At 43.0% G+C, this 13670-nt stretch overlaps 1 protein-coding gene across 4 annotated transcripts in view; it reads left to right on the forward strand.

Moving 5' to 3' along the window:
• The window catches only part of peak1 (pseudopodium-enriched atypical kinase 1), a 110491-nt gene extending 99476 nt beyond the window's left edge, over positions 1 to 11015 (forward strand). For all 4 annotated transcript variants that reach the window (XM_017430004.3, XM_017430005.3, XM_037978117.1 and 1 more), the window contains 2 exons: positions 366 to 1174; positions 5888 to 11015. In XM_017430004.3, coding sequence (XP_017285493.1) covers positions 366 to 1174; positions 5888 to 7240 — 2162 coding nt within the window. In that variant the 3' untranslated portion in view covers positions 7241 to 11015. The remainder of the gene's footprint in view (positions 1 to 365; positions 1175 to 5887) is intronic.
• Positions 11016 to 13670: the final 2655 nt, after the last annotated feature.

The following is a 13670-nucleotide window of genomic DNA, read 5'->3' on the forward strand; positions in this document are numbered from 1 at the left end:
CTTTCTTACCTAGCTCCAGATTGAATTTAACACTTTTTGTTCCTGTAGTAGCAACTTTGTGGTGCAGTAGTTTAGCCTAGTGGTGTCCAATCCTGGTCCTCAAGTGCTGCTATTCTACATGTTTCTTTTCTTCAACATGCCTGCTTTGAATGAGTGGGTAATTTTTAGACTTCTGCAAAACTCAAAGAAATGCTGAAGAGATCATTCAACCGTTGAATCAGGCATGTTGGAGCAGGAAAACAACTAAAACATGCAGGATTGTAGCCCTGAAGTGCTAAATTTGGACACCACTAGTTTAGAGATTTTTAATTTGAATTTTAATAATTCTTATTTAAGAAACGTATGTTCTGTTTTTGTTTCTCCAGGACAATCACGAGCCAATATGATCCCACTGAAGCAGCCGCGGAACCTTAAATCTTCCAGCGATACCCTGGCCTCCATCGACCTGGATGGCCCCACTGAGCAGCCAGCACCCAAAGCCACGCCTCCGCCGCTACCTAAGAAAGTTGTTCCTCGCTCCACTCCCGAACCCGCCTTGGGAGGCAAAGAGCCCAGCCAGGGCGCCCTAAGACCTCGAGCTGAAGCTAAACCTGGGGGCACCAACCTGAGTGTGGCCAACCCTCTGTACGACTTGGACTCCACCTGGGAGACAGCCAGCCAGAGCTCCTCTCTCAGCTCTGAGGCTCATCGAGCCCACGACCACGAAAGCGGGGACTCTTTGGAGAGGCCATCAGCTGCCGGCAGGGGTCGCCTGACTAACAGCGTGGCCTCTCTGGCCCCCCAGCCTACACCCGCCGCCCCCAGCACCACCTCTGGGAGGGAGAAGAGGGTCTTCCCCAGTACAGAGTCGTTGGCAGGGAGGGGTCGGGCCGCAGGGCGAGGCGCTGCCGGAGGAGGTTCCTCCAAACCACAGAGACCTGCTCTTTACAGGGGGTTGGACAGCTGGGACGAGGTGGTGGGGAGGATCCGGGGGCTCCACGCAGATACCCTGCGGAAGTTGACGTCCAAGTGCGAGGACCGCTTCATGGCTGGTCAGAAGGATCATTTGAGATTTGGCACCGACAGCTGGTCCCACTTCAGACTGACCACTGGTAAACCATGCTGTGAGGCGGGAGATGCTGTCTACTACACTGCCTCTTACGCCAAGAACCCACTGGTCAACTACGCCATCAAGGTGAGGTGTCTTTCTGGTTGTAGATCAGTTAGGTCTACTTACTGACCTGACTCAAACTCACCACTGTCGTTGTTTATTTATCATTTATTCATGTCATGAACTAATAATGTACTTGTAAAGAAAGTCTTTAGGTTTTACATTATGTTTAATTACCTCCTCTATCCATGAAACACAAACACTAAAACTACTTTGTCCTATCATCCAATTAAAGGCTGGATTTTCTCCCAAAAGCTACATTTTCAGTGTAAAAGTCTCACAGCAGCTTATTTTCAAACTTCTTTGTATAATCTTGTTAATGAGTCATTTAGAAGAATACTCTGCTTTGAATACTTTATAAGGAATTCAAAGAAAATCTGATGTCTGTTGGTTGATTTGCTTGCACTGATAAAATCCTCATGTTTTGTTGATTTTGAGTTTTCCTCTCCCACTTCCTGATCAGAGGTTGAGAAAAGTGTTTAACCTAAAATGCCAGCACTTAGACTTTGAGCCCTGAGGGGATGTTTTTGTGCAATAAAACCTGTGCATGCATGCATGCTTATTTTTCTTTTGTTTTCGTCGTCATATTTTCTTGAGGTTTTCCAATTAGGTTCATAATCTGTACAAGGTTATGTGTGTGTGCGAGCTGAGAAACTAAATGGTGGGGATCGGTGGCGGAGTTTGCCGGAAGAGCCCGGAAGTTTTAACCCAAAGTAGATCTGGATAAAGCTTGCATTATTCACAGAACATGAGGCCGTCTCCTCTTCCCTGTACTTCAAAGCTTTGCCTTCATATTAGCATCAGGCTCAAAAGAAAGTCCTGTTCTTTATGATGTTTTATGAAAAAGAAAAAGGCAACCAGCTGAACACAAACAAGCCCCAACACGCCAATTTAACTTTCCTGAAGTCTCAGTTTGAATAAATGTGCTGCTGCCCTCCACATGCCCAAAAGTCTAGTTTGTTCTTCTTCAAAAGATTTTCACATGCTGCAGTAGTTTTAATGCAGTTCTTATAATTCATAATCCACCTTCTGCATTGCTTACATGATTTATTGACCTCAGGAAATTCAGAATCACGTGGCTCTGAAACTTTAAATGATCTATTTATTGGGAGCACTCTGTTAAGAAGAGAAAACAGTGACATCCAACGAATCTGCACATTTCTTACAGTTTCACTGCTTAGAAGAAAGCACTGTCTGCTTCCTCTCTGAGGGATAAAATCTACATTATTCAAGCCTGACAGCAAAGCTTCAAGTTAGGAGAAGAAATAAGGAAATAAATTTGGCTGTTGTAGCAGTAATAAAAAAGACACATATTCAGGTTTACAGCAGCTTCATCAGTGATATTCGAAGACCAGAATTGCTTTTTTGAGGGACTAAACCAGTAATTCAAAATTTTTATTGATTAACTTTTTACCCAGAATCGTAAGCTGATATAATTTCGTTGTCCAAATAATTAATAAATACTGTGTTGTTTATTATTTCAAAATCTTTATTTGTTTCTTTTTTTTCCATTTTTACAAATTTGACTTAAACCAAAGTGAAATTTTCCCACAAGTCATAAAAAGAATAAAAGAGAACCAAGTGAAACAGAAACATTAAATAAATTAATATTCTCATTATTTTGTTCCTTGGGGAAAATGATAAATATTACAGCTCTTTGATTTGCAAAGTGTGTGTAACTTTACTAATAACTGTTCACACGTTCTGCACACAGTCCAATATACCCTGGGATGTTTCTTCACTTGAATTGTAATTTCTGTTGGATTAAGACTGTTTTTATTTACAGTATTATGGGTTATATATGTTGTCGTTCTGAATGACCCTCTTTCCCCTGGGATTCAGATAACAGAGTAATATTCTGACATCTTACTGTCAATTTAGTTGACGCTACTCAAAGTTTACTGTTTCAAGTCATCCTGACCCAGATTCAGCAAAACATTACCAAACCATAATAGTACCATTACCGTGTTTCACAGATTAATTAAGTGCACACAATCAGGGCAGTTCTTTACTAAAGGTGAACGTTTTATTTTACTCTTGTCAGTATTCAGAAGGTCTTCACTCTTCTGATCTGACTTTGTGATGTTTAAGAAACTGGGTGGCACAGTGGAACAGTGGTTAGAGCTGTCACCTCCCAGCAAGAAGGCTGCAGGTTCTCCTCCTGACCTGTGGCCTTTCTGGGTGGAGTTTACATGTTCTCCCTGTGCTCACGTGGCTTTACTCCGGGTACTCCGGTTTCCTCCCACAGACCAAAAACCTGCATGTTAGATTAATTGGTAGCTCTAAAATTGTCCCTGGGTGAAAGTGAGAATGGTTGTTTGTCTCTATGTGTCCCTGTGATGGACTTGCGACCTGTCCAGGGTGTCCCCCGTGTCTCGCACAGTGACTGCTGGAGATAGACACCAGCTCTCTGCGACCCAGAAAGAAAAAGAGGGTAAAAAAAATGGATGGATGGATGTTTAGGAGACTGTTTTTTCTTTTTTTAGAGAACTGAAGCTTTCTCCTTGCAGTCTTTCTGTGCACATCATTGTTGAACGTCCTTTCAGCTGTCCAGAAGCTACCCTGTTTCACTTCAATCTAACAATTACACACTTTGCCATTTGTCATTCATTGATCGTTCCCAGGCAGGAAAACAATGACCTAGCTCCTTACAGCTGGCCAAGTTATCCAGCTTGATGCTCATCAGCACCTTGTTCCTCAGGCTCTTTTCCTCGTCCGTCTTGATGCACTTCAACAAATATGTTGTGGAGATCAAACATTTATGCTCTTTAAATAAAACATTGCACCCACTCTCTCTGGATTTTCTTCTCACTGACTGAAAACGTCTGACTTCAAGTTAACTTAGCATCATTGTCTCCTTCAAATAAGTTATAATATTCTAATCTAATTTGTTTATCGAGGTTACTCAGTTTCTGTCTACTTTGATTGTTGTGTTGGCTTTCTGTGAGACCTCCTTTCGTTCATGTTTTCCATCATCTACAAACAAACTCCTGGTTTACAGTTTCATTGATGCTCCTAGCAGATTACCCATGGATAAGAACGTAATACAGACTTTGGTACGGTCAGATTTAGTCACTATTATATGTGCTAACAAGTATTATGCGAATATGATTTGAAACAGAAAATGTAAGCAATTTGGTCATGATTGTGGACTCTGAACCTTTTATGATTAAAACCTAAGTTTCAAATTGTTCTCCAAATTCTAACATCCACAGCAGTTCTGCAGCTGATTTAAAGGCAGTTCAGATCTTCTTGGACTTTAGATCTTTTGAAGTTCGGATAAACAGCTTCTATCTTACCTGTTGTAGATAGCTTTTCGGGTGATCTAAGATTGGACTTAGAGAAACAGAGTTTAACTCTGACCAAACTGATGAGCTAACAACTAGTCCAAGAAGAGCCAAAAACAAAGTGGCTCATTACTGTCTTAAAACAACTTCAGCCTCATGAGTTCTTAGCAGTTCATGCAAATTCTGTATCTCTGCATCACCATCAGTTTCACTTTACATGGTTATGTCAGAAGAAATATTATGGTATTCCTCCAGGAAGTATCCCAGGCTGCACCAAAGGTGTTGCAGCTAACTGCTGCTGCTATTTGCAGTTCAAATTCAGTGTAATAATTGTGTAATGTGAATTGGTGGCGGTGTATTAAAGTAGTAAGCACACAAACTGCTATGACATGTTTGAGGTTGTTTTAAGATGACAGCAGTCTACTTTGATCTGGGCAGCACTGGAAGTAGATATTAACTCATCAATCCCACCAGGATTAAACCATTTATCCAAACTGAGCTTCCTCAAACAGCTATCTACAACAGGTATGATATTATTTGTGCATAACCTTTCCACAGAATGCTTTAATCATTCAGTTTAACTGTGTAATATTCAATACACAACAAGTCTTTTAAGGTATTTTACATAACATACAAGTCAGTTTTGTTTCCACTTAAACAGTCTAGTTCAGTTCAAATAAAATTCACTTTGTTCAAATAATTACAGTCCACTAATCATCAGTAAATATAGTTATTAATCAACAGTACCACAACGTGTAATAAACAATAATAAACATTTTGAAAATATATCAGAAATATCTCTAGCATCAAGCAGCTGAAATCTCCCGTATTTTTTAAAATTATGATAACAAAATGTTTGAAAAATAATTAGCGCACCATGTGCTGCTTGATTTTCTAAAACATTTGCGTTCACAGATGAGCCATTTTACTTTTAGTTTTGATTCACGTCCTGAAGTTTCAGACTTTCCTTTATATCAACCAGTGAGTTTTGAAGAACAAAAACTGTATATGAAAAATTTTGACGTGGAAATTTGTTCATTCGGGCACGTTAGCAGAAAATATAGTGAAAGGGGCTCTAAAGTATTTATTAATCATATCAAAACAATCTCAGTAGCTTACTGGGACTCTACTTGAGTGAACGTCGTGACGTCTGCGGAGGCTGATCCAATCCGTGACTCGGCTGTACCTCGTTCTCTCTGGTTTATGTGCAGAAGGAACGGGCTGCAGAGGCTTTGACTGTGGTACAAAGATGGGGATTGGTTTCACTGCTCTGTGACAGCCTCAAAGTCTGCTTTCTGCTTCTTACAGCTCTGTCGTTATTAACAGCACAAGCTGCAGTATTTGTACAGGAACGGTTCCAAATGGGACATGAAATGTTTTTGATCCCTAAATTCATCAGTGTCACCAACATTTCATTTATGTCTGTATATGTTTTGTCTTGTTTCTCCAGATTTGTCGGAGCCACGTGAAGGACACCCAGCAGCAGTTTTTCCACAGTCTTGCTGTGAGACAAAGCCTCCCCGTGCACTTCAACATCCAGCAGGACTGCGGACACTTCCTGGCTGATGTCCCCACCCGGCTGCTGCCCTGGGAAGAAGAGGAAGAGGATGAGGACGACGATAAGGAGGAACAAGCGCTGACAGAAACAGAGAAAGAAGTTAAAATGGACACAAAAATGAAAGACTCCAAAGCATCAACCTCAAATGGGAAATTAGAGGAAACTGCAGCAGCAGCTAACATGAACGCAGTGGGCCGTCTGAGGAGCCGAGTGGTGGTCATCACCCGGGAGGTGCCGTTCCAGACAGTGGCTGACTTTGTCCGAGAAGGGGGACCTCGACATGCTAACAACCCAGAGCTGTACGAGCGTCAGGTCTGCCTCCTGCTGCTGCAGCTCTGCTCCGGACTGGAGCACATGAAGCCGTATCACGTGACCCACTGTGACCTGAGGCTGGAGAACCTGCTGCTGGTCCAGTGCCAACCTGGCAACTCCTGGAATCTGGACTTACTCGAGCCCAACAACAACAGCAGCAACAGCGGTGGCGGTGGCTCTGGTACCACCGCTGCCAACGCCGCTACCGCCAACGCCACCTGCCCCGCCCGCCTCATCATCAGCAACTTCTCTCAAGCCAAACAGAAGAGTGGACTGATGGCTACCAACCCCGGGACGCTGCGCGACCAGTCGAGGCTGGCGCCTGAAATCATCACAGCGACGCAGTACCGCAAGTGCGACGAGTTCCAGACAGGCATTCTCATCTACGAGATGCTGCACAGACCCAACCCGTTTGAGGAGACGCCAGACTTGAAGGAGCGGGAGTACACGTGGGCGGACCTGCCGCCGCTGCCCGTCAGGTCGCTCTACTCCCAGGGCCTGCAGCAGCTGGCCAGGTTACTGCTCACCGTCAACCCCTCGGAGCGCATTCAGATGTCGGAGGCCCGCGCCTGCCTGCAGTGCCTCCTCTGGGGCCCCCGGGAGGACCTGTTTCAGGCACTGGGCTGCAGCACCACAGGCCCCATGTCAGGGGCCACCGCGAGCCATCGCGAAGCCACGCTCCAGAACTGGCTGGACCTGAAGCGGACGCTGATGATGATCAAGTTCGCGGAGCGCTCGCTGGACACGGCGTGCAGCGTGAGTCTGGAGGACTGGCTGTGCTGCCAGTATCTGGCCTTCGCCACCACAGACACCCTGAGCCGGGTGGTGCACATCCTGCAGCAGCCGCAGCACCATCACAACCACAACCAGCAGAACCAAACCCAAACACACCTCGCACACACCCTCCGCTTGACTCAGTCGCAGCCGCTCTGAGTTCCTCAGCCTATAACTGTTACTATGGCAACAGATCCAACTTCCCACCTGTGCGCTCCCTCAGCTGATGTTAAATTGTGAGCTAAAAATGAGCTTTGTTGTTGCAGCGGCTGCAGTTCTCCGCTAACATTTCACAGCTGGCTGTGTGTTTTCCTCATCAGTCCACACAGCGAGAGGCCAAGTCACGGCGAAGCTTCATGATCGGCGCCGTTAAAGCCACATTACAACAGTGTTCTCAAATCAAGCTCAGAACAAACTGATGCGCCGGGATCAGCTGTTATCTCTGTGCTCCTCATCAGTGACGTTGTCAGCCTCACACACCATGTGGTTTTATACTCCTCTACGATCAGAACCAAACACGAGAGGGATCATTTCAAGGTTTTATGTTTTAGCCAAGTTCTACAAGACTGTCGGCTTTGTGCATTAGATACGAGTCGCTGTCGTCTCTGGGTTTATTTGAAGCCGTATGAGATAGAATAAATCTAAATTGTTTTAATAGTGATGTGCATTATTATTCTACACACATTTGGCAACAGTCAAATTTTGGACAGAAAACTTTATACAGCATCAAAGATTTGAAAGTTTTCTCCTAATTTACATCATTAAAATAATGTATTTGTAACATTTTCAATGATTCTTTTTTAGATTTGTAAAGACTATGAGGAGAAACTAAAGGAGAACATTTAAAACGTAGCAAAAAGTTATTGTTTTAAAAAAAAAACTAATTAAAGTAATGAAGAATTCTTGAAAATGAATTTCAACTGATTTTAAACCCAGAATGACATAACTAAAACCAAAAGTCAGCCGCAAGCTAACCAATCAAAGGTTCATTTACAGGGTTTCAGCAGGGTTGTTGTGTTTTGTCAGAATGCTCAAAAAGGTTTACAGATTTGTTATTGTTAAAGTCGGTATCTCACTGGGCTGCGACTCTTGGCAACTAGTTGGTGAACGATATTCGCGACGGAGCCTCAAAACAATCGCTGGAGTTTTGAATTTCTCCTTGTGAGTCACAGAGGCGTGCAGCCTTGTGGCATGCATTTTGAACATGTTCAAAAAACAATTTTTTTCGCTCAATATAGTCACAGAGTCGTTGCGAGCCTCTCGGGTCCATCTCAAGAGTGCTAGAGCTGAGTTTTGACACCTGCAAGGGAGCTCCACCGTGACATAAAACGTCCGATACTTCAGCCCTGAATGTCGAGGTCTAAAACCAAGCCAACAAAAAAATAATTATTTAAAAAACTGGTCCAAATCTGGCAATCTTCATTTCGAAAGTGTGTTCCAGTAGATTACCTAAATCATAAACATGGATGCGGCTGCCAAGATGGTAATAAAGTGATCTGAGGTGGGTACTATGAGGGAGGAGGTGGGCAACAAGATAATGTGCACAGCCTACAAACTGACTGTGGAAAAACTTGGCCTCTAGGGGAAGCAATCTTTAGGCACCTCTCCATTCAGAGAGCTGCCGTGTGATTATAAATCATTATTAATGAATCCATAATCACACTTTGTGCTTTCTTCAGTGTTTTCCCAACTTTTGGTGCCGTTGCAGAGTTTGATCCTGGGTTCATGTTCTACTGTGGCTCCAAAACTCAAAACATAGCGCACAGTTTTCAAGCACTCAACGCAGTAAAAGTGGACTTTGTAATTCGCTTCGCCTTGTCTGAATTAGGTTAAACTTTGACATTGCTGGCTTAATATACCCCTTTTAAGTTCCCAGAAGCCGAAATGCTTCCAACACTGGCTTTCAGAGCAGAAGGAGCCGCTTGTTTGTCTCGGTCAGCCATCTCCAGTGTGTACACAGCATGAACGCTCCAGGCTCTGCACTTCTGCACTTCAGAGTTTTGCCTTTTTGCGTTCTACAGCATGACCTTATTATTAATAAATAATAATCGATTTTCCATGTGTTTAAATCAAATCATGTCCACATTCAGTAGCGTCAAAAAATAGCCTATAATCCTAGAGGTCGCATGAGTCGCTGGTCACAAACACTCAGAATTTAGTTGGACTGCACCTATTTTCTTGCAGTTTAGTTGCCAGCAGTTGCAGCCCGAGCTTAAACTTCAAAGCTTGCCTAACTTAGACTCTACAATTCATTCAATATCATAAAAATTCAAGAACCTGAGTGGAGTTGAATTTACCGGCTTTATATGTTGTTTTCCCTTCAAAGGTGACATTTCTGCTCAGTGTTGGAGAACAAGCTCCTTTAGATGTTACAGTTTTGACATAAAAGTTCAGCCGGGACAGGACTACCCAGCTGCTGGTCTATGTGCAATTATTGGTTGTTTTTGTTTTTGCTTTTCCTGAAAGTAACAGTAAAAAAAAAAAAAAAAAAGACAAACTTGCTTTTCAGAGCAGACTTAGTTTTGTGGCACATAAACTGATTCTTTTCGTTTCAGTCTTGCTTAAACTCGAAGTGAAGCTCAGCGTGAATACCTTCTTCCAGTGGACGGGATGTTTCAGGGACGGCAAAATAATATTTTTTTGTCTGTTTGTGTTAAGTTGTTTCTGAACGGTTCTGTGTTACGGATGATTTTTTTTTTTTTGCACATTGCGTCTGAGCGCTGGTGTCTCTCGATGGATGTCTTTGCTGAGACGAAGGACAGGAGAGGACTGAGAAGGGCTCTTGTGAATTTCAGGATCTGCATCTGTTTATTTGAAAGAAATCGGACGTTTGGACCTGGTCTCACCTTCTTTCGAATCACACTCATCCTCCAATTTGACTGCTTTGTTTGGCACGGTAACGCTGCGTTCCTTGAAGACAAACTCACTGTTGAGGGTCATTTCCTGTACTCTTTTTTTTTTTCCTTCTTTGTCTTCTTTTTAATCCGGCCAATCACACTGCAAATCCTCCACGTGTGTTCCCCACCTGTCAGTCATCGGACTCCTTCTGCTTTAATTAATCAAGCTCTGTTATTGATCGAAGCCTTCCGGCCCGCAGCCAGTCGAGTCGATGCACGAACGAAAGCCTTCTGTTGACATCGTCAGCACAAAACGTAACACTTCTTTGCTTTCGCTTCATTTGCCCTGACGAAGTTTGTCTTCCCATATGCGCAAACGGCAACAGATTTGAGATCAGCGTCCTGTGTCTGTTCGATCGCAGATGTCCAGTAGAAACTTATCGGTCCGTGGAATTGAAAATGAGACAAAGTCGGAGTGAGTTTGAGACGTGTCGAGGAATGCGTGGGACAGCACTGGTGGCTGGCCCGCTTAAGCAAAGATTTAAGCCTTTACATAATTCAAATATCAATATAACCTTAATCTATTTTATTCCACACACTATTTTTGTTGAATACAGAGCACCTCTATTTCTGTCTTTAGAGTCCAATAATCATTTATCTGGTTAAGCTTTACTTGACTTTCTTCCACCGTGCATGTTTTAGTGGAAGAGAAAGGTGAGTAGTTATCACTGTCCCTGCACAAAGGCTCCATCATAGAAGATCTAAGTATTAAGATTTATTAACACACAGAGAACAATGTACAGTATTTTTACTGCGTTTGTGAATTTGACTGCTTAGGAGAAGAACCACTCTGGCTGAAGGAGGACTCTTGAACGCAACCCAACAGTTCAGTTCGATGGACGATGCAGATTTCTTTCTGTCTCTCTCTGTCTCTTTCTCTCTCTGCGTTGTTATAATTCTGCCACTGAATCTAAAGAACAGAAGCTCTGTAATGCTTTCTGTAAACATGTGTACAGTATGTCTCCTGGCCTGCCGCCAACTATTGTTGATCAAATTACCCAACTGTAACAGAACAATAAATATATGTTTTTATATGAGCACTTTTTGCCCTTGTGGTGTTTTGGAGAGAGTTGTTTGACTTGATCCTACACCCCCTACATTATCACACACACACACAGAGTATGGATGGTTAAAGCTATCCTTTCTAATACGCATACAAAATATGAATTTTTGAAGTTATTGTGAAATACAGAGCACTAAAGTACAAACTTTACAGAGCTGGTTTTATGGCTCTAGGTTAATCATTACTTTTGCCACTTTGTACTTTTTACAGTTTGATAATTTCACATCCATTCTTTGGTGGCTATGAAGTGAAGCTGCCTGCAAGGGTTTTCTTTGTACTCCTCTTAGTCCACTTTGTACCCACCTAGGCTTGATTTGTACGTAATCCACTTTGGGTTCCTTTTGGTCAACTTTATTTCCACCTTGGTCCACTCTGTGCTTCACTTGTCTTGGTCCACTTCATACCTGCCTTGGTCCACTTTTGGCCCTTTTCCACTAGCACCTCTACAGGACAGCTCAACTTGGCTCAACTCTGTTCAACGCGGTTCGGGTTGGCCACAGGGAGAACAACATGGACCAACATAACACTTACGGCCCTTTTCCACTAGCGCCTCTATAGACTTGGTTCTCCATTACACTCCAGTAACAGCTCTAGTGGGTGGGTTCATCGTAAATATGGGCGGTCCCAGAGTCCAAAAATCGACACCACACTCCTTACCAGCTGGTGGCGGTAATGCTCCATTAAGCTGCTTGCCAGACACCATTAAACACGTAGAAGACTGGGAAAATTCGGTGTTGCCATTACTCCTCTGAAAAAAGTACAAAAGACAGTCACTGCGCCGAATTATTTAAAAATGGCGGGTCGGGTTTGTTGTTAGAGAGTGGTCCCTGTGATGCAACCAGTGACTCCACCCCCTAACCAATCAGTGACTGACAGTCTTCTGACATTGCGCTTTCAGGCCAGCACGGTACACTTGGAACAACAGCAAAGTAAGTTCTAAAAAAAAGGGGCTGGTTCCACGAATCCTTGCTAGTGGAAAAGCCTTGTAACCGTGAAGAACCAAGTCGAGCCACGCTATAGAGGCGCTAGTGGAAAAGGGCCATAAGTGTTGTGTTGGTCCATGTTATTCTCCCCTTGGTCAACTCTGACCACATTAGTTCACTTTATAGCCACCTTGTTGCACTTTGTGCTTCCTTATCTGCACTTTGTACCCAGTCAATTCTCTTTGTGCTCCTTTTAATCTACTTTATGCTCCCCTTGGTCCTCTGTATCCACCATGGCCCACTTTCTACCTAGCCAATTTCTTCTGTTCTCCCCTTAGTACATTTCATACGCAGCCAATACGCTTTGAGCTCCCTTTAGTCTACTATATGAACACTTGTCCACTTCATACTGCCCCTGGTCTGCCTTACACCTGCTTTGGCAGCCACCCAAATTTTAAAGATTAATTTTTTTGGAGTATTCTTGTTTTTTCTTATTAATACCTTGTGTAGTTTAAGTGTAGCCTAATGTTTTCCATATTTCTAGCCCCAAATCTTAACTCCTGGCATCTAACCTTAACTTTAACCTCTGCCTTCTGGGACAAACCCCTAACCTTAATTCGACCTCAGACACGGACACAGAAATAACTACATGAGTGTGACATTGCACCTGCTGAGTAAGAGGTGAGGTACAAAGTAGTAGTACAATTTAACCACTAGTTTTAGCAGCGATGCCTTTGTTTTAACATGTAGTTTCACTTCGCCACCACCAGATGGAGCCATTCAAAAGGGAATTTAAAACATCTATAAGGCTTTTTACATCATAATATTCCTGTTTCCTTTGACTTTGACACCTTCCATAATCTGTTTAGTAATGGGGATGGCACATTGTGTAAAAAAAAATATGCTCTTTGAGTGCTGAACCACAGACATTAAATTTAATGTATTCACATATTATAAAATTTATAATTTTTATTATATTTTGTTTGCTTTAAGTAAAAATATAAATCCACCAAGTCTAGACTGCGATTAACCAAATATCTAATGTCACACTCAGCTTCATCCTTATCTATTTTCCTTTAAAAACCATCTCAAATGAAGCTTCAGTATCACAGTGGTCTCTCTTCCTGCTGTCATGGGTCACTGATCGATCAATAATGGAGCGGAGTGTGGTCAGATGTTCCCACTGCGGGCAGTTTATCAAGTAAAGAAAAATTAAAATAACTTTGGCATCCTATTTACAACCATGTTTTTTTTCAGACGTCGGGACGTTTTGTATCTCAGACTAATGGAGCTAATAATCCAATCGAAGCCACAACTTTAAAGTAATAATGTGTTTAATTGCGGTGGTCAAAGCACTTCCGTGTGCTAAAACTAGCACATTTCGACGATGTCCGCTGAAATAACTAGTAGAAAGGTGGGCTTCTGATGAAGAGCGGCGCTCATCTCGTCGTTAGGAGTGCTTCTGTAAGATAAAAATAAATAAATAAATAAATAAATAAATAAAGCTGTGTTTTGCCATCTGAGGTGTGAGTTCTTCACGCTGTCCTCCTCCATTAGCAGCTTCACACTGAATCATCCCTAACAGCTCGGATCTCCGAGGAGGAGGAGGAGGAGGAGGAGGAGGAGGAGGGTCAGAGCAGGGATGCTGAGGGAAGACTGGAGAAGTTTTAGGATGTCTCTGTCCCTGTCTGCCCCCCCCCCCCCCC

Source organism: Kryptolebias marmoratus, linkage group LG11 (assembly GCF_001649575.2).
Source record: "Kryptolebias marmoratus isolate JLee-2015 linkage group LG11, ASM164957v2, whole genome shotgun sequence".
In the NCBI taxonomy this organism is placed as follows: Eukaryota; Metazoa; Chordata; class Actinopteri; order Cyprinodontiformes; family Rivulidae; genus Kryptolebias; species Kryptolebias marmoratus.